This window comes from Nyctereutes procyonoides, unplaced genomic scaffold, assembly GCF_905146905.1.
Source record: "Nyctereutes procyonoides isolate TBG_1078 unplaced genomic scaffold, NYPRO_anot_genome, whole genome shotgun sequence".
Classification (NCBI taxonomy): Eukaryota; Metazoa; Chordata; class Mammalia; order Carnivora; family Canidae; genus Nyctereutes; species Nyctereutes procyonoides.
The window spans coordinates 24479865-24500993 of record NW_026575048.1 but is presented as its reverse complement, the minus strand read 5'-3'; the positions used below and the strand labels follow the sequence as shown (position 1 = coordinate 24500993).

The 21129-nt window shown below is 49.2% G+C and overlaps 1 protein-coding gene across 3 annotated transcripts in view; it reads left to right on the top strand.

The window, feature by feature from the left end:
* The window catches only part of GALNT14 (polypeptide N-acetylgalactosaminyltransferase 14), a 206073-nt gene that overhangs the window by 109015 nt on the left and 75929 nt on the right, over positions 1-21129 (top strand). For all 3 annotated transcript variants that reach the window (XM_055327343.1, XM_055327342.1, XM_055327344.1), the window contains exon 2: positions 20108-20277. In XM_055327343.1, coding sequence (XP_055183318.1) covers positions 20108-20277 — 170 coding nt within the window. The remainder of the gene's footprint in view (positions 1-20107; positions 20278-21129) is intronic.

The following is a 21129-nucleotide window of genomic DNA, read 5'->3' as shown; positions in this document are numbered from 1 at the left end:
TGGCCTGGCCCCATGGGGAGCCCCGGAGCAGAGTCAGCTCCGCCTTGGCACTGGCTGCTCCCTGGAGCTGGGGATGTAAGCTCCAGGAGAGGCAGGTCCTGCTCAGCAGAAGGTAGTTCTCTGAGGAAGTCTGGCATCCAGTGCTCTCAGCTGCTGGGGGCTGGGGGCACTGGTACAGTGAATGGGATCTGGGAGGGGCCCCAGTGGCACCCACCACAGTCCACCATTCCCTGGGGTACAATCCATACACCATCCAGGAGTCTCTGGGATTCATTCCGGTTGGGTGGTTTCTAGGGAAACCTGTGAGGGGAGGGCTAGCAGAACAAACCGTGGCTCCCGATGCTACGGTTGTTCCCAGGGCTGGACCTGATCCTCACCAGCCATCCTGGATCACCCCCCCCCCCAATCCAACCTGCCCCGAGGGCCTGTCTAGGTGGCCTGCCAGGCAAGGTGATCCAGACTCTCCTCCCCAGTGGCCTGGTTACTATACCTCTGGCAATCAGGACTTGCAGTACCTGCTTATTATCCAGTCGTGACTGAGCCAAGACATGCTCCAGGGAGTCCCCTGAATGCCAAGCATATGCCTCCCGCCTCCATTACACAGTGGGCCCACCTCCTCCCTACACCTCAGTCATCCTTCTGTTAGCGGTCTTCTGGGCCTGCTGCTCTACTGGTATGAAGAGTCAAAACTAAAGCAGTGGCAGCCATAGCTTCAGGTCTAAGGGGACTCTGTCCTAGTAGGTGGGTCCAAGAGGTAGAAGTGTCCCCTCTGTGGGCCCAGGAGGAAAAAAGCACAGACTCCCTGAATGTGGGAGTAGTGAATGGGTCCTCTCCTACATTTACTCCCTGGTACTCAGGCCCATGAATCTCCCCTGCTGTCAAGCACCATATCCTGGCCACCAGCGCATGGCAGGTCCCAGAGGGATGCTGCACTCTCGGGGCATTATCACTAGGCTGCTATCGTAGCAACACGCCACCGGGCTGGCAGATTCTGGGTGGCATAGTGTGTTTTAGGACCGGTGGATCTATACTCTTGTACCTACTACTTTTCCCCCTCTCTGACATAAGATGGGTCCCCTGGTACCAGACAGTGTTATGGAGAATTCCCGATGATGGGTCGGACTCCCCGTGAGCTGCCTCTACTGGCATCTTTTGCCTTGCCAGGCAACCCTCGGCAACGGACCTGCTATTAACCGAAACTACGGTTTCAAACTTCACCAGTGTTTCCACTAATGCACTTTGTCTCTTCTGGGACCCAGTTCCAGGTCCCATGTTGCATTCGATTGTTCTATCTCCTTGGTCTCTTTCCATCTGTGACAGTTACTCTGTCTTTCCTTGTCTTTCATGACCTTGATAACTTTGCAGAGTGCTAGTCAGTTATTTTGTACAATGTCTCTCAATTGGGTTTGTCTGCTGTTTTCTCCTGATTAGATTGAGCTTATGTGTTTTTGGCAAGAAGGCCGTGGAGGTGATGCTGAGCCCTCCTGAGCACATCATTTGGGGAGGATTTGCAATATTGATGTCTTATTACTGTGGTGTTCACCTCAACCGCTTGGCTAAGGTGATGCCTGCCAGATTTCTCCATTTAAAATTGTCATTTGTTCCCTTTATAGTTAAGGAAAGTCTTGGTGAAATGTACTTTGAAACTGTGCAAAAATCCTGTTTCTTTTCAAACTTTAGCCCACCTCTTTTAAGAGAGATGGATGCAGTTTTTGTTTTTGTTTTTGTTTTTTTTGGATACAGTTTTTATGCTGTTTTATGAACTCTTTTTAAAAATTTATTCATGAGAGACACAGAGGAAGAGGTAGAGACACAGGCAGAGGGAGAAGCAGGCTCCTTGCAGGGAGCCTGATGGGGGACTCGATCCCAGGTCTCTAGTATCACACCCTGGGCTGAAGGTGACATTAAACCGCTGAGCCACCTGGGCTGCCCTAAGGGCTCTTTCATCGGTGGTGTTGACTTCTTTCTACAGTGCTCCTGTTGAGAGTGGAATTTGGGACATCCCATGCAGGGGGAGGCAGCTACCTCTCTGCTTTCATTGGCAGGAAGTACCCTTCCACCCTGCCCAGGCTTTGCTTCCTGAGTTCTTTTCTTACTCGTTCACCTGCTAATTTACACTCAATCTCCTGTTTCTCTTGCTTTTCTTCCTCTTTCCTTCATTTGCTTGTTGAATTAATTGTGGTCCAAAGACTTCATGCTAGGGATGCAGTCACCTCTGAACTCTGCACTCTTGGGGTGTCTGGGATCGACCCCCATATCAGGCTCCCTGCTCAGAAGAGAGTCTGCTTTTCCCTACCCCCGTAACTCATTCTCTCTTTCTCTCCCTCTCTCAAATAAATAAATAAAATCAGGGCACCTGGGTGGCCCAGTCGGTTAAGCATCTGCCTTTGGCTCAGGTCATGATCCTGGGGTCCTAGGATGGAGCCCCATGTTGGGCTCTCTGCTCAGAAGATAGTCTGCTTCTCCCTCTCCCTCTGCCCCTCCCCCTGCTTGTGTTTTTTTTTTTTTTCTCTCTCTCAAATAAATAAGATCTTTTAAAAATAAATAAATAGGTAGATAGAATGTTTTTAAAAAAACACAAACTCTGCACTCTAGGCATGTGGTAGACCCAGAGAACTTGGGAGACCAGTGACCCCATCCCCATATTTCCCTGATAAGGAAATAGACCCTGATTTGTGAAGAGGAGCAGGTGGGTCTGGAGGAAACCAGTGCCAGATCTAGAACTCAGCCTCCTGACCTGTGTGTGCTGTGTTCCCCATGGTGCCCCATTCCTCAGGGCTGGTCAGATGGAGACTCCCTCCAGGCCCCCAGCTCCTCGTAGGAGGTAAAGTCTTACTTCCCATTTAGTCTTGAGCTTCTCAACCTCTGTCCTGAGGAGAGGGGTTACTCTATGCCTGGTTGGAATTTGGGGGCCCCACACCCTCTCTGGGGAACGCTTCTCTCTGCTCTGACTTGTAGCATTGGGACAGCGCTCTTCATGAGAGCCCAGATATCCCCTGAGCTCTCTAGACCCGAACGGTGGATCCTTTTGCCTTTTTCCTGGTGGGCGGAGTTGGGGTCCTCGCTTCCATTCTTGTTTTTACCCTCATCTTTGGTTACCTTCACCTCTTAGTGAAATGTTATGTGCAAGGCACTGCTTTTTGCAGAGGTGTTTTCATTTAATCCTTAAACCCTAGAAGATGGGCATGATTCTCCTGCGTTACAGGTGATGAGGCTCAAGTAGGTTAAGTAGCTTACTCCAGATACATAAATGGTAAGTTTAGTGACCATTTCCATAGTTTTTTGGGTTTGTTTTCATAATTAAATAGATTCGGTGCTCTACTGGTTCTTCTACTTCATTCCCAGACTTTTCGTTTTGAACCATCCCTTCACTGGCCGGCAGCAATCATCTAGCAGATTCTTCCAAACAGCTTAGGTGCACTGTCATCCCGGAGTTCTCTGATGGCGAGAACGTCAGCCTCTCGCCTTCACCCCTGAACAACACCCTCACAGGGTAAGATGCTCTCAGGTCACATGTGGCCTTAGCCTCTGTGGCATCCATTCATTGTCCTCCGACGGTGAGTGTTGCTCTGAGCAAGTCTGAGGTCAGCCAGTGTTTTCCCTTTTGTAGGTGGCTTACTAGGTCGGCCCGGATGCTTGCTGACTTCTGTCTTGATTTTCTGAGTTCAATACCTAAGCCAGGAAAGATCGCTGCACCCATTGTCCTGTATCAGTGTTCCATGGAACGTGGCCCGCTCTTTTGTTGCACACGTCCAGTTCTTGATTCATTTCAGGAGTGTCATTTAAGAAAAAGATGAATGCCTTTTGTGTGTTCTACCTATGTCTCTGCTTCATGTCCACCAGCTTTCTGATGATGGCTCACCTTTGCTGTTTCTACGTGGCTTTTTTCTGCTCCGGTGGCTTTCATCATGGAAGCCTTTCTCCTGTGCCATCACAGCCGGTCACCCGGGGACCTGCTGCTAGCAGGTGGCAGACCAGAACTGAGACCCTTTAGTTGGTATAATTAGATTCTCTGCTGTGTCTGCTCTGCTTCTTGGAATTTCGACATTTCTTTTTGTTGGTTCTGCAAAAGTGTGTTGTGGTTTTCAACAGTATAACCCTTCGTATCATGTCTTTGTTTTATTATCTAATCTTTTGGCTCTTGTTTTAGTGAATTCACGTTCTTAGATTGTTCTAGAACCCGAAGCATGTTTGAGTAATTTCTTTTTGTTCCTTAGATCATGCTTTCTTTCACACTGGGGTTTCTGGTGTGTGTGTGTGGGGGGGGTGTATGTTGTTGTTGGTGGTGGTTTATTATTATTTTTTTTCATGCTCTGCTCCCTTTCTTTGTTTTTGTTTTCTCCTTCCCAGCAACGTGACTGCATTATGGCCATTCAGTTGATCTTCATCTTGCCTGACCTCCTGACCCCGATTTAGGGCAGGGCAGTTTTATTTTTATTTTTTAAGATTTTATGGAGACTGAGACAGAAGCAGGTTCCCTGGTTCCCTGTGGGGAGCCTGATGTGGGACTTGATCCCAGAACCCTGGAATCATGACCTGAGCCGAAGGCAGACGCTCAACCACTGAGCCACCCAGGCGCCCCAGGGCAGGGCAGTTCTTGACCACTTTCTTAGCATGCCTGAGCCCGTCCACTCCCCCCCACAAGGCGTAGTTTGAGGGCTGGGAGTTCTGTGTTCCACTTCCTGAGCGTGTTGGCTGGGGAGGATAGAGAGGCAGAGCTGGTCTAGGGCTGTGAGCCATCTCCAATAAGGCACGCCACCTCTATGAGATACCAGAATCCACAGAAAAAAATCCACTCTCCTACCTCTAGGGCATGTGCAGTTTGGACAGGAAGGCCTAATAAGCAGATAATTATAGTAAGTGCTATGAACTGAAGGGGACATTTTTAGATGCTGGGGTCATAATTTTCAACTTTCTTCTATTACAGGTGGTGGCAGTTTAAGGATAAAGATACCAGTAAGGATACTAGAGTGGAGGGACCAGGATCAACCAGATGCAGCTGAAGTCCAGGGAAGGACTTGCAGCCCGTGGGAAGGGATGGGACTCAGTTGTATTTTAGTAGTCATTTCAGCAGCAGAGTGGAAAATTAAATGCAGATCTAAAGACTTATATCCCCAGAGCACATCTTTGGTCAGCTCTGCAAAGAGGCCAAGGAAATATATTTCTTACTCGAAACTGAAGCAGCAAGGAGTAGAAGAGTTCCTGAACCTGGCTGACATCCCCCCCCCCCCCTTATCCTGCACCATTTCAAATACCCTCAGCTTCTGGGCAACAGCTGGAAGACACCCCGCTTTCTCTCTTGGGCTGTTTTCTCATGGACCTCTGGAGAGGTTTTCCAGGGCTGCCCAGATGGCAGTCGGGGCTGGGGGCTGTACATCTGGATAATCTATCTCAAAGTTGCTGTCTTTTTACAGCATAGCACAGGGAAGGGACCAATTATGGGGTCCCTCTGCACAGCAGGCCTCATTACTGTGCTCAGCATGAAATGGGCAGAGGCTGGCAGAGCTGGGAAACTGGCTTCTGCCCCCAAAAGGGTAGCTAGGAAGGGAGGTAGAAGGGCATCATTGATTTCTTTCCCTTCAGGCCATGTGAGCTCATCTTTTTAGGGAGGCACCCACGTTTCTACACTGAACTTGACAGCCAGGTGCCTTCTGGGGCTCTGGGTAGCACTGGATCTTAGATACTGGAAGCAGAAGTTTGCATCTGTGAGTAGAAGGATGTTGTTGTGGGGAGGAGGACCATGGCTTCCATCACACTGCAAAGGGGGCCGTGTCTCATCAGAATAGTTAAGAATACCCTCTCTCTCTCTCAGCCCTACATTTGATGGGTGGAGGAACAAGCCAGAGACCCAGAGAGCAGAAGTGACTTCCCCAAGGACCCAAGGTGTGGTGGCAGAGGCAGATCTAAAAAGCCAGATCTCCTGGCTCCCTCTAGGACATTCCTCATTGCCTCCTTCGTGACATCACTTCCTGCCCTGCAGACACTGAATGTTTTCTCCACTTTACTAACAAATAAACATGGGGCTGCTATTTATTGAGTGCTTGGTGTATGCACAGCGCAGCACTTAATATTTTATAGTATTCCATTAGTTCATAAACCAGCATCATGGTTTCACAGAGTGGGCAGCTGTGATGCTCTCCATTGCCAAGGAGAGGTCAAATCACTTGCCCAAGGTCTCAGAGATAGAAACTGGGGGAGAAAGATGGCAAACCCAGCCCTGCTGGGCATATACTCTTCCCATTTCCCCTGGCTCCCTCTGTATGAGACTCCTATCAGCCTGGCCCATCCCTACAGGCCCAAGCTGGGACTTGCATGCTTCCCAAAGCATTCTGACAGGCCTGGCCCCAGGTGGCCTTCCCTTCTCTGGCCTTTTTTGTGGGCAGATGACCCTGATTCCCCAACCAGTCCTGCTACTTCCTTGCTGGCTACCTTTTGGCATATCTCCTTCTCTTCCTCTAGCTTCTGCTTGTGTCTGACACAGGAATCATAGTATCCCAATCCTGGGGCTCTCAATGAGATAATTCATGTCCCTAGAGTCATTTATTCAACAAATATTGGAGAATCTCCAAATATTGGAGAAGCTACCCACACAGAGTATCACCTGCACAGTTTGCAAGGGTGAGTGAGAAGACATGGCTCTGGCTCTCAGGACTGCCAGGGCCTGGTCAGAGAGGCAGACAGGAAATAGAATACTTAAGAGTTAGCTGGTACAGGCTGGGGTGTCCAGATGCTTTGAAGGAGAGGTACAAGATTCTAGGAGAATATAAGGAGAGGGACACTTGGGTAACTAAGTGGTTGAACGTCTGTCTTCGGCTCCAGGTCATGATCCTGGAGTCCTGGGATCGAGTCCCGCATTGGGCTCCCCATGGGGAGCCCACTTCTCCCTCTGCCTGTGTCTCTGCCTCTCTCTGTGTGTCTCTCATGAATTAAAAATGTATATATACAAGGACAGACTGATTCAACCTGACGTCTGTGGAAGGCCTCTTTAAAGAAGCAACACTTTGGGATCCCTGGGTGGCGCAGTGGTTTAGCGCCGGTCTTTGGCCCAGGGCGCGATCCTGGAGACCCGGGATCGAATCCCACGTCGGGCTCCCGGTGCATGGAGCCTGCTTCTCCCTCTGCCTGTGTCTCTGCCTCTCTCTCTCTCTCTCTGTGTGTGACTATCATAAATAAATAAAAATTAAAAAAAAAAAAGAAGCAACACTTTGTTTGAGGCTGATGGAAGAGTAGGAGTGAGTCAGATGAAGACTGTTTCAGGGAGAGAGCCCAACAGGCATGGAGGCCTGTTTGCTAGGGCTACCATAAGAAAATACCACACACTGGGGGTGGGAGGGGCTTAAACAACAGAAATTCCTTTTCTTGCAGTTCTGGAAGCCTGGAGTCCAAGGTCAAAGTGTTTACAGTGTCATTTTCTCTTGAGGCCTCTCTCCTTGGCTTGCAGATGACTGCCTTCCTGCTGTATCCTCTCATGGCCTTTTTCTGTGTGAGAACACCCCTGCTATCTCTGTCTTTTTTTATAAGGACACCAATTGTGAGGGATTAGGGCTTCACTCTGATGGCTATTTCACCTAACCACCTCTTTGAAGGCCCTATCTCCAAACACAGTCCCATGGATTACACTCTGTGCTCCCCACCAGATGACGTTATTTAACCCTAGTTACTTCTTTAGTGGCGCTCCAGATACAGTCATATTTTGAGGTCCTGAAGATCTCACCAGATGAATCTTGAAGGGAAGAGAGAACTTGGCCTATAAACAGACAGGAAAGATCTGATCTTGATTTAGAAGCTGAAGAGGTCAGCGTTGCTGGAGTATCATGAACAAAGAGGAAAGGAGAATGGGATGACGCTGGAGAGTTTGCAGGGGTGAAGGAGCCAGAGCAGGGAGGGGACATTATTCTGAGTGCAGGGGGAGCTACTGGAGAGGTTTTGGATCTAGAATGGGAGAGAGAGGATCAGGTGTGACTTTCAAAAGATGATTATGGAAAATGGGTGGTTGGGGCCAAGAGTACAAGTGCAGAGTGGGGCTAATTGCCATTAGTGGTGATGGGGCACAGCTGTAGAAATAGAAGAGGGCAGGGGGATGGATGGAGACATGTTTTAGGACATGGTGATGGGTTAGATATGTGGGGTGAGGGGTTCAGGCTAAAGGCAAAGGTGAGAGAGAAACATCAGAAAGACTGTCAGACACTTGACGGGATGAGCACTGGGTGTTATTCTGTATGTTGGTAAATTGAACACCAATAAAAATTAATTTATAAAAAAAAATAAAAAAAAAATAAAATAAAAAATAAAAAATAAAAATAAAAATCTGTAAAAGATTAAAAAAAAAAAAAAGAAAGACTGTCAGATTCCTCTGTGAGTCACTTACCCTATTCCTTCACGTGGGAAAGTTAGGAGGGGATGCTAGTTGGGACGGGAAGGTCAAGCATTCCATCTGGAACCTACTCGGGGTGAGACACCCAAGTGAGCGTATCAGGTAGGCCTCTGCTCAGTGTAGAGGTGGAGCTCAGCAAGGAGATCCAGGCCCGAAAGCTAGGTGGGGAGTTAGCCACCTGTGAGAGGGGGTGGAGGCACAGGAATAGAGGTCACCAGTGGTAAGCAGGTAAGGAGATGAGAAAAGGAATCAGGATGCAGCCCCTGAGAATGCCAACATTTCGAAGCCAGGGAGGAGAGGAAGCCAGCAAAGGAGATGGAGACAAGGCCAGAGCATGAGGAGGAGCCTGAGAGAGGGGGGTGCTCCTAGAAGCCAGCAGACATTGGCTGGTAGGCACCCAATCACTGTGGATCCCTTTCCTTGCCTCTCTCCTTCTTACTGAATTTTGTCTGTTTCTGAATATCTATTGGCCCTTTCCCTCAGGTGACAGAAACTCAAGAAAATATGAGTTAATGGATGAGTGCACACATGCGCAGAGTGAAGGAAGAAGGGCAGCTCTATGGGTGGGCCTTGGTGGTTGGGGGAGCGGGGGGAGCGGGGACATGTGTAACTACCCTCTCTCGCTCCTGCAGCCCTGGGCATTGATTCTATCCGAGGGTCTAGGCTGGGTGCAAGTTTCCTGGAAACCCATGGCCCTGTGGAGCCACAGGCCCTCTGGGGAGCCACTTCTCATGCTCGGCAGGCATCCCGGCCTGGTCGGGACTGAGCCAGTCCCCTTGGCTGCCCATGCAGGGAGCCGCCTCCCCCAGCAGGTCGCCAGAGTCCCTGTCGCCTTTCCTCCCCTAGCAGTGTCGACTACACTGTAATCACACAATTATGATGCCATTAAAATGTCACATTTGGAGAAATCCATATAAACAAAGCATTAACAACCACTTGAAAATTGCAGTCTTTACCACTAATGACCTACTTTCTCTACACACCGCGCCCTCCCGCCACCCCCACTCGTCTGCCTCTTTTCCCAGCCCTCCTTTCAGAGGCACACCAGAAGGTACAGTCTGTCTGTCGTCTCTGCTGCCTGGAAATCCTTGATGTCTAATGTGCTGGAAGAAGCTTTTTGATGGGGCCAAAGACATCGAGGCCAGGGGAGCCCAGCGCTGAGCCAGTGAGTGAATCAGGCAAGAGGAAGCTACACCCAGGTAGAGCTAAGGTCCTGATGGACGGGCCCCCAGACAGAGGCTGGCTGGCCCTTGGAAAGTTGAAGAAAGAAGATGGTGCTGAAAAGTCTGAAAGGTGGCTTAATGCCTTGGCTGTGACCTCTCTTCACCATCTTAGGAAGAGGAGCTGGAACCAGAGATGTAGTGGTCACATACTCACAACATAACACAAGTTTTGAGTTAGACAAGTGTCCTGCTTGGGGACTGTGGGCCAGAGGGCTCTGGATCCCTGCTGCTGTGAGTCCAGAAGTAGGTGGGCTGAGCAGAGAGGCACAGGCCAAGAGAGAGCCTTGATAGTTTTAACTTCGTTTCCCAGAAGAGCGCTCTGGGAAATCTCAGATACTGAATTTTCTTTGTCACCAGAATCTAATTTTAATGCATGAAGAAAATGGATTACTTAAAGGAATTTTATATATGAGTGCTCTTACAAAATAAAGTGAATGAGTGCTCTTATAAAGTAAAACATAAACCAAAACAGCTCTGGCAAGTAATTAATCTCTTCCAATGTATCTGAATTGCAAATCTGGATTCCCATAGAGGTCCCGGATGTGATTAAAGCGAGAGTATGCCTAATTCTGAAAAAGCGAAGAGGAGGCCACTGAGGATAAAAGAAGTTGAGTTGGTGTGTAGGCGGTATTTTAAATAGGGCTCTGGTACTTCCCACCCTCTCACAGTTCACAACTCACCGGCAGAAGGGATCATGCCACAAGCACTCTGATGAATGGGCAAGAAAGGTTGGTGACCAGCACGTCATTTGGGGGAGCAATTGGTGCTTCCTAAAGTGAGGGAAATGGGGGTCTTGTTTATGAGCAAGTGCATCCTAAACCCCTTTTAATAGTTGTGTGACATGGTGTGGACCACGCTCCCACTGTGTCATAAAGATGGCCAGTGTGTAGGACAGGCTCTGGAGGATCTCTCTCTGTTTTTCAGCCCACTGCCATTATCACTCGCTGTGCCACCTACAGTACTAAATTTGCCCTTGGCCGAGGCAGGCCTCCCACCCTCACCCGGATTCAGCAGGAAAGCCGTCCGGGTTCTCTGGGTCTGCTTTTGACATAAAAAGAGCCAGCCAGCGGCCCCCATGGGGTCCTGCCAGATAAAGTCATTTCAAAGTCATTCACTCCAACCCACACCTACATATTCAGCAGCTGACCTAGTTTTCAGGGAGCTGGAGGGTATCTGGATGTCACCTTATTTACAGAGAAGATAGAGAACGCGCTAAGCTCCGGCCTGCGCTGCACACGGTATCTGGGGAGATCTGGCCTCCACCTCGGAGGTGTGGAAAGGAAGGGAACAAATTCTCAGCTGAGAGCTTAAGGCTGCTTGCTAATGTCACCTTCGGGGAGTGAATGACAGGGCTTAGGGGACACTTGAGTCTGAAACTTCTTTTCTAGCCAGAATCTAGTTTAGTGTGCGGATTAGGAAAGGTGTTTCCAGGTAATGTAGTAAAAGGTGTATGACTGCATCTGGCCATATTGCCTCCCTTCTTCCTCGTCCTGCTCTAGGCAGGTGCTGGCACAGGGGCCCCTCTGCCCATAACCCCCTGCCACTGCAGGTCCTGCCTAAGGATCCAACAGAGCCTACCTGTTTGGGTTTAATCCCAGCACTTCCACTTACTTGGCCAAATCCCTTGAGACTCTCAATCCTCAGTTTCCCTTCAGTAACATAGGGTTCGTCATAGCACCTACTTCTGTCTTGTCCTGAAGATGTGATGAGTGACCTTTTTATTTTTATTTTTTTTAAAGATTTTATTTATTTATTCACGAGAGACACAGAGAGGGAGAGAGAGACAGAGAGAGAGACACAGGCAGAGGGAGAAGTAGGCTCCATGTAGGGAGCCCGACGTGGGACTCGATCCCCGGGTCTCCAGGATCACGCTCTGGGCTTATGTGTCCAGTGGAAGAGAGGGGTCCACCTCAAGCAGGGAGTCCTGACGTCCAGGTTCCTTGGCTGATGGGAAACTTGAAGTCTCAAGCAGGGTCAGGCTTCTGACCTCACCCCCGAGATTCCTCAGGTCTCTCCCCAGAATCACCCGCACAGCTTCTGTGCTGGCCTGTGTTCCCACCTCCACGCTGTACAAAGGGACTTAGCTCAGAGGCCCCTGCAAAGCTCAATTTATACCATCCTAAGCTAGAAGTAACCCTTAGCTATTATGCTTCTTTTTTTTTTTAATTTTCGCAATGAATCATTTTATTAACTCAGAATTTTTGCTGTATCATAATTTGGGGGCTGTACATGTGTCCTGATAGGGTTTTAGAAGAGATAGTGGGTTGGAATCATCTATATCCATGGTTCTCAGTGCTTTCCAGGGAAGACTGTCAATGTTTGGATGTATTTTTAATTTTTATGACTAGAGAGATGAGTGGTACTTGCGTTTGTGCTACTGGTATTTAGTGGGTAGCGTGTAGAGGGCTAAAAATTCTATAGTGCACGGAGCTATTACAGGTAAGATAGTTTTACATCGTATCATTTGCACGGCCCTGAGCTCAAACCCATGTTTGAGATACGAACTTTTGCGTAGGTCCGCCCTGCTGAGGGTCCCAGGACACATCTGGTTAGTAATGACCTGTGCTTTCATCACAGCAGACAGTCAGGTGATGCAAACAGTCGCCTGTGGATGCTGTCAGAGACCCCATTTCTGCCACAGGAAGGAAGAAGCTAAACATAAATTGGCTGGCTGTAAACTGTCTTTTCTCTCCATTAGCATTCAGTCCCCAAAAGAAATAATAGTGACCGGAGCAGTGTTGACAATAATAATACGTTACATATGCATTATGTTTTGCCAAGAAATTTTTCAGGCTGTGTCTCATTTCTGAGATCTAATGTGGGCCTGTAAAGTGATGTGGGGTAAAGATTAGTACTGCCCTTGAGACGAAGGGAAAAAACTGACCACAAGCAGTTGAAAGGACACATGAAGTAGACCCAGGCTCGGACCCAGCTTTTCCTGACTTGCGTTCTCTTCACGACATCAAAGGAACCGTGGAGAAGGATTACAGGGTCATCCCTGGTGCAGTGCTCCCCCCTCTCTGCCCATCTCCACCTTCTCACACGCAAACACTCTGGCAGCTGTAATTCTGCTGAAATTCTACTGATTTCCAGTGAAATCAGGCTGAAATGGATAAGGGGCTCCCTGAAGGAGAAAAGTCACAAAAATGGAACTTGCGGAGTGAGCACTGTTCCCTTCCCATCAGCCTTCCTCCTTTATCTTTCTTTACCATTCTCCTTTTATTCCCCTACTGCCCCAGGGTCACAGTTTGGTGGCCTTCGGGCCAAATGCAGGCCTGTGGGCATATTTTGCCTTACCCAAAGGGGAGATCTAAAGAGTGGTAAGTAGTAGGCAGGTGTTGTGCGATACTTAAATGATACTTAACTGGCATTTCTGTTCTCAGTGACCCTAAAGGCATGTCCAGTTGTGACCTCTGCTAGATACCTGGGTTCAGTAGTGCCCCTGGACAGTTGCTTGGCTCCATACCTATTCCTTGAGGCAAAAGAGCTTTCTGATGATCCCTAAAGATACTTCCCACCTCTGCGCAGGCAAGGAGGGAGGAGGAGTCTGACTTTGGGGGAGAGATTTCTTCTGTCTCTGAGAGAAGCAAATCTTGTTTTTAGTGCTTTATTCTTTCCTTCTCGAAGTTGCTTCCTGTGAGGCGTGGGGCAATGCCCTAACCTTGAGGCCCCCTCTCAGTCCTGCCAGAGGCCACTGTGGCCCAGTTGAAAGATGTCTGCGACAATCCCTTGCAGGTGCGCCCCCAGTTTGAGGAGGTGGCCGCTCACCCAAGGTGGCTCACTGTCCACACCAGAGATGGGCTGTTGCAGCGTCCTGCTCTGTCCAGCTGGAGGCTTCCCCTCCTGAGCCCACTTCTGACTGTTCTCTTCCTAAGTCCAGATTCTCTGCTTCGTCTCTCTTGGGCACCGATTCCATCCCTTAGAGCATGTTCTCTTTCCAGCATCCGCCTCCTGGTTGGGGGCAAATGCATCTGCCTGTGTCACCATGTGGTCCACCAAATCCTCTTTCTCCTGAGCCCCGTAGGGGTACCTGGCTCCCTGCCCTCCCCAATCTCTTGCTCCCTGGATTCCAGACCTTGGAGGGACGAGGCTTCTGGTGTTCCAGCGGTTGGCTTCCTGCTCCAGTCTTTGAACACAAGAGGATGCAGAAATGAATGCTGTGGGTAGGGCTAGCTCTCACTGTCCTCATGCCCACCAGCAATCAGGGGGTGTTCTTTATGCCAGCTGTAGCAATTTGAGATGCCACTCCAACTAAAGGGGGGGGGGCTCTGGGTTTCATCTTTAGTGAATTTAGTGAACTTAGGAATTTGTAGGACTTTGGGTAGGAAGGGAGCAGACACATCGGCATTAGTGCTCAGGCACCCTGGCACCTGTGGGGGAGCCAGGCCCTCTTCCCCATTCTCTCGCAGACTTAAAAACTTCCCCGGTACCTCCCTGTCATGCTAATTAGTAAGCAAATTAATCTTCATATAAGGTCCAAATTGTGTGTGTTTCTTCTTTTCTATTCCAGAAACAAAAGCTGGGCTTCTGTCCATTCTATTAATCATATTATATTTCACAGTTGGGGTTTTTAGGCAATTAGAATAATGATCAGAACTTCTCCTCTTCCAGAAAGCTCAAAGCCTCTCCCAAAGCTGTATTTGTGTGATGTGTTGTTGGGATACAAGGTGGTGTGTGTCTGTTTGGGGCAGTGGCAGGGAGGGGAGAGCTGGGTGGTAGTGGCTCTTGCTGTCAGAGCCTCAGTGAGATCGACTGGAGGACTGGAGAAAGAAGCCAGTGTTAGGGTTTTAGGCTTGGCCTCCAAGCTGGCGGACTTTCCCGGGGCTCAGAGAAGCCGCAGCAAGCAGCTCCCAGCAGACCCATTTTGTAGGCACCTGGCTCTAGGGTGGGATGGGGGGTGAAAAGTAGGGAAGAAATGGAAGGAGCTAGAATAGGAGAATAAACTCATCCCTGCTGATGACATGCTACCTCATTTGGTCCAAGAAATAGCCCTTTCCTCCTCCATTATATGTCCATTCCATCCTCTACATTCTTTAAGGAGTGACTTTCGTATAATTAATACTAACCATTAAACTACAGCATTAAAGGAGCAATTGCCTAATTCTGAGGAAAATTTAAATTTATTACCAGCACCCGAGATAAAATGAATACTGAAGAGAAGGAGAGAAAACCCTGCAGAAGATAAATAGAAAGCCAAGTGGGATATTGACTTGATCCTTCTCCAGTGCAGGGTAATTTGGCTTCTAAAGTGAGTTAGATCATAATAAATTAAATTTAGATTTCTGCACATCAGTTAAATAACTCCCAAGACAGAATTCCAGTGAGAGGAAGAGGTGATAATACATGGTGGAAATATTAAAATGAAGATCTTATCTAATAATCCATAATTGATGTGCTGTCCCTAGATGAGGGAAAAGGATTTTCCAGCTCTTTCCTTTGCTATGAGCCCAAGTGAGCTGACTGGCCCTTCCTTCTTTGTTGGAGTTTGTCTTGCACGCTGGAGGAGAGGGGGCCAGAGGTGGGGGGAATCCACTCTCAGGGTCCTTCCTTTCCCAGACCGTTCATCCTGGGCAGGACTTACATAGAGATCGTGCTGTTCTCTTCACTCCCTGGACTGGCCCCTGGAAAAATAAGATCAGTTCCAGCTGGGCGGACATTAGAATAATAATAATGTCACTGGGTGAGCAGATACTTCTCCATTTTTATGACTGCCCAACAAGGGGCTAAAAAGTGGCCCTGGATGAATGAAACATTCAGTGATGTTGAAGGAACACAAGCCTCGAAGCCAAAAGTCCTGAGTTAGTCTCCATAGCGAACTTTTGATCTTTGTGGTCTTAAGCAGGCTCCTGCTGTTTCCTTAACTCTCAGTGTTCTCATGTGTGAAATGGGAACAACACAGCTGGCTTGCCTTGTCACAGGGGTAATACAAATGCAGCATTGTAGTGAAAAAGCTTTGGAGGTAATAATAAGCTTTTCTGTTTGGCCTGTTTGATCTTGACCTTCAATCCTTATTATACTTTTTCATTTCTAAAAGTTATACTCAGTTCTTTTTCAGTGAACTTTTGTTCTTTGCTAATTTTTTATTTCCTGTTTTAACTGTTTTATCTACGGTTATGCTTTATTTTGTATCTGTAATTCCTGCCTCTGAAGTCTCTGGAAGATCTAAATCTGTTGTTTGTAGTTTCCACTGTCACTCCCATGTGTCTGATTTTTTTTTTAAGATTTATTTTACTTATTTTAGAGAGAGCACGCAGTGGGGGAGAACCAGAGGGAACGGGAGAGAGAAGCATAAACAGACTCTGTGCTGAGTACGGAACCTGACGCAGGGTTCAATCTCATGACCCTGATATCAGACCTGAGTTGAAACCAAGGGTTGAAAAAAAAAAAAAAAAGAAAGAAAGAAAGAAACCAAGGGTTGGACGCTTACCCGACTGAGGCACCTGGGCACTTCTGATATTTTTTATTGTGATTTCACCTTTTGGTGAGCTTTGTAGGAATCCTGGAGATCCGAGTTGGAGATGCTTTTCTCTAAATAGGATTTACATTTGCTTCTGACAGGCAACAGATTCTGCTTCAATATAAGAAGGAAATTTCTAGAAGTTGCAGGCCTTTGAAGCTTGGAGTGGGCTCCTTGGGACCTCTGTGTGCCTGGCTGGACCCAGGAGGGACATCCCACTGGACACTAGAATATTTTGCTGGGGTTTCAAGTATTGGATGGATGGATGAATTCTATCATCTTTAATAAGTTGTATCATTGCTTTCAATTCTGACCTCCTATGTGTTAACCTGGTGTATTCCAGCCTTCCTGCAGGAATCTGCCTCTGGACTTGCACCCTTCCTGCCCAGGCTAGGGGAAGACTGGGTACCCAGAAAGGAGAGTCATGGGCTTGTGGGGTGATAGTGAAGGGGGCACAGAGATCCTCCGAGGGAGGAAGATCCTGAGAAAGAAGTTGGCTGAGAAAAATGATGGGAAACACGTAGATAGTCTTTGAAGATGACCCAAGGAAATAGCAGGAAGGCTCTGGGAAGACAGTGTCATCCAATGGTCGGGAGCATGGGAGCTGGAGCCAGACTCCATGGGTTTAAATCCTACCTCGAGCACATAGTACCTGTGTAACATTGAGCAAGGACTCACTCTCTCTATGCCTTGGTTTCCCCACTTGTAAAATGGGATTGGTAAAACTAGCATCTGTGATTGTGAGGATTAGATAGATGCAGATGTCTATGACACAAGATAGGTACCCCCGATGTGTTACTTCTTTTATCACAGGGTAAGTTTGAGAAGTTTTATTAAGGATAAGCACAGTTCAGAATAGGATAGAAGCCTCCTCGTGGGATAGAGACTTTCTCATTCTAATGGGGCAGGTGGTAGGTCAGGGAAGAAGAGACCTAGCGCAATGAGAGAGCTAGTAGCTGGAGAAAGAAGACAGGGAGCCAAACACGTTGAAATCATAGAGAGTCACATAATTAGCTCTAATAGTATTAGAGCTAAAGAGCCTGAAAGTGGAATGAGAGGAACAGGCCAGGGAAGGTTGGAGGAAAGGGGACTCAGGGCATCTCCCAAAAGCATGGTGGGAGGAAAGAAATGAAGCCACTTAGATGTGCTTCTAAGCATTCATTTTTGATGCCAAACTATTTCAATATTTAGTGCCCAGGTTTGGCTGACTTAATCAGATATATTCCATGGAAAAGATGGTCTTTGTTTTCTGTGCGTGGCATCATACTTAGGGTTGGAAACACACGTGCTCTAGATTGAGCAAATTCTGGTCAGAGATGGGACACCTGGGTGGCTCTGCCGTTGAGCATCTGCCTTTCACTCAGGATGATGGTCCTGGGGTCCTGGGATTGAGTCCCATATTGAGCTCCCTGCAGGGAACCTGCTTCTCCCTCTATGTCTCTGCCTCTGTGTGTGTGTGTGTCTCTCATGAATAAATAAATAAAATCTTTAAAAAAATTCTGGTCAGAGAGTCAAGTGAGATCTTGCTTGGGGGCCACGGGTGGTGGGGGCCACACAGGAGGGGGCACAGTCCTGAGGCGGGTTCAGGTCTCCCTTCCCACCAGGTTCAATTACAGGTCACCTTCCAGCTGGGCTCCTTGTGGCAGTCTCTTCCTTCCACTTTGTTGTGCACATGTGGCCAGAGACCACCTCCACCTGACCTGTTTCATATAGACCCAGCCGTGTTCCAGAGTTTTCTTTCACTCATGTGCTCTTTGCAGTCCACACTCTGGCCTCCCCATTCCTGAGCTAGCTATGCCCTGAACACATTCTCCCTCCTCCAGGTCTTCCTGCCTTTTGTCTGGGTTTTCACTACACGTGTCTACTCCTCTCATTTCCTCCTAAGCAAAGCAAACTGTGCTCATCATTCAAGCATGAACTCATCTGACACTTCTTCCGGGAAGCCTTCCCCACTTCCCTCATTCCTCTGGTATAGGTGTTAGAGATGTGTTCGTGCATGCCTCTCTGCAACCTTGCAGCCTCCTCAAGGCCTGGGGCCTTTGATCTTTGCATCTCCCCTCCATAGCACCAGAGCGCTCTAGGAGTCACCACTGATTTAGAGGATTGCAATGAATCTAATTGGGAATAAGCCAGTGGGAGATGGTACAGGGCCGCATGGCCCTTCCCTGGACAGTGAGATGTCAGGGTCACCCTGTGGTGATATACCAAGTATGGGTGACAGCTGTCAGGCTGTGACATTGCACAGCACAGGCAGGGGATCTCACACCACACCCCCTGTGTAGCAGCAGTATCCCAGGACATTAATAAAATCAATTATTGTATAAAAATCGCTGGTTTCCAAAGCTTCATTTTGTGCTATTAGCAGGAGAATGCTGTTTCAAAAGGAGATAACAGAGAGAGAGAGAGAGAGAGAGAGAAAGAGAGAGAGAGATCAATTACCAGATTAGATCAAGTGGTGCGTGATCTAACTGCACACTGGCAAGCCACCCCTTGCAGCTGCCCCCTGTGGGTAGAGCACCTGCCCTGCCATCTGTAGGGCCTGCCCTGGGCCTTCCTGTCAGGTTCCCCACGTACAGAGGGCATCCTGGTCAGCGATGGGATGGGCAGTACTCAGGCAGCTTTTCATACTTGCACAGTGACTAGAGTCAGTAGCACATGAGTGAGCATCTCATCCTTGGGGATATTGCCAGCCCTGGAGCCCCAGTCCTCACCTTCCAGGGCAGAGCCTGGTCAATAGGTTCTTCCTAGAGATACAGAGTTCTTTTTGCTTTGATGAACTTGAAAGGTCTGAGTGGCTCTCCCTGGGGGTGAAAATGCCAGCATCCATTCACTGGGCAGTGGCCATTGAGGGAAGCGTCCAGCGTGGGGAGGCTCTGGCTGTGCGGAGAGTCTCTGCTTGGGTGCTGAGCTGGTGTGGGTGGAGCGATGAGGCAGCCTGGCTCTGGGCAGGAGCCACCCCCTCCTGCCTTGTCAGTGCCCTCACCTTCTCTGCTGTGCGAATGCCCTGGAGGGCCTGGGAGACTGAGCTCTCCTTTGGGCTCTGCCACTGGCCCACCTGTGCAGACAAGCGCATAACTTCTGTGAGAACGTGTCTTCCCAGCTCGGCACAGAGAGTCTGGGGAGGATGAAACAAGATCGTGAATCCAGAAGCTACCTTATACATTCTAAAGTGCCATGTCCAGGTACAGTGAGGGTATTACTTGTTCCCGCATTGATGCTTCGGGAAAATAATCGCAGATTTAGGGGCACCTGGGTGGCTCAGTCAGTTAAGTGTCCGACTCTTGATTGTGCTCAGGTCATGATCTCAAAGATGGAACCCTGTTCCATCTGCACTCAGATGCACTCCATCAGGTTCTGCACTCAGCACGGAGTCTGCTTGGGATTCCCTCTATCTCCCTCTCCCTCTGCCCCTTCCCTCTGCCTACTCTTTCTCTCTCAAATAAATAAAGAAACCCTAAAAAAAAAAATAATCACAGATTCCTGGGTTGGAGGAAGAAGCGAACACACAGGCGTCCATCTGGTGGGTCGCACACGATCATAGATGGATCGCCTACTTCCCATCTCTTCCTGTGGCAAAGGGGGAATGACAGTCATTTAGTACCTGTTCTGCACCAGCTACTGTGTCAGCACTTTTCAGCCAGGTGTTCTCAAATTGCCCTGCTGAGGTGGTCCAGGGGGTCAGGACACTAGAACGCAAGTCCCAGCCCTTCCACTTCCTGATGGTGGGATCCTATGTAGCCTGCAGAGGCTGTTTTCTTGTCTGTGTAGTGGGACTATGATCCCTGCCCACCTTCTAGAACTACCAGGAGCAGCGAGTAAAGATTCTCACACAGGACCCGTAGAGAGCGCTCAGTAAGTGGCAGCTGTCTTCATTGCGTTGTTCTGCTTGTTATTATCGTTGCTGGTGATTTTCTTAACATCCTACCTCTGGCTCCGTCTTTGGGCTGAACTTTGCTAGACAGACCTGTTCTCTGCAGTTGGGCGGTGACACCCAGAGGAGGCTGGTGGAGGGCTGGGAGCCATTCTCACTGACTTCCCATTTGTGCCACACAGACTTTGGAGGCTGACTGGGAGGACCTGTGGGACCAGTTTGATGAGCGGCAGTACCTGAATGCCAAAAAGTGGCGCGTTGGTGACGATCCCTATAAGCTGTATGCTTTCAACCAGCGGGAGAGCGAGCGGATCTCCAGCAGTCGGGCGGTCCCGGACACTCGCCATCTGAGGTACTTTGCTCCTACTCCCCCTTGTCACTCTCCCCCCTTCCCGGTGGTCATGACAGAGCAGCAGCAGGCTGGGTTCGTGCGGTGCCCACGCCAGGAATCGGGCAGATGTGCCATCTGTTGCCGGCTGGACGCTGAAGGGTCTGTGATGTGTAGCTCACACGCTCTGTGCCGCTCACTGCTGGGGCCATCCCCAGGCACTTCCAGGGAGAAATGTGTGGGCACCCCCTTCACCTGCACCTGGCCCCCCCGCACCCAGTGGCCACCCTGAAATCCTGGAGCACTGAAGACCTTATGACCTGGGCCTGTGTTCCTGGCAGATCCCCACGGCGTGGCCTGGCTTGGCTTTCAAACTGAGGGAGGATGGCCAGACCCCTGGGAAGGCGGGTTGGTGGCCTGTTCAGTCACTGGTCGTTGGAAGGGGTCATTTCCTCTTGCAGCTCGGGCACGTTTTGTTGTGCGAGATGAACAACCAGAGGGGCTTCTTCACGCGTCTCTGCTGTCTGCTTCGGAGCAGCCTGTTCACACAGGCTCGTTCTGCTATCCGCCACCCGGCCATGCCTTCCAGTGGGCTGCAGAGGTCAGGGCTGAAACACTGCAGAGAGCTTTTTTTCTCAGCAGAAAGGGTCTTTCTGAAGTCTTTCTCGTTGCCTCATTACCAGTCCTTCCTAGAGTCAAAGCCACAGGCTACTTTGAGGTCTGAGTGAGCAGGTCTGTCTCCACCCCACCTCCTCCATGCTGGCTTCCTTGACTATACCTGGGTAGTCCAGCTGTGCCAAAGGCCCTGTGGGGGGTGTCTTTCTGCCTACTGTGGGAAATCACTCAGCACCAGCTCCAAAGAGCAGCCCGGCACGT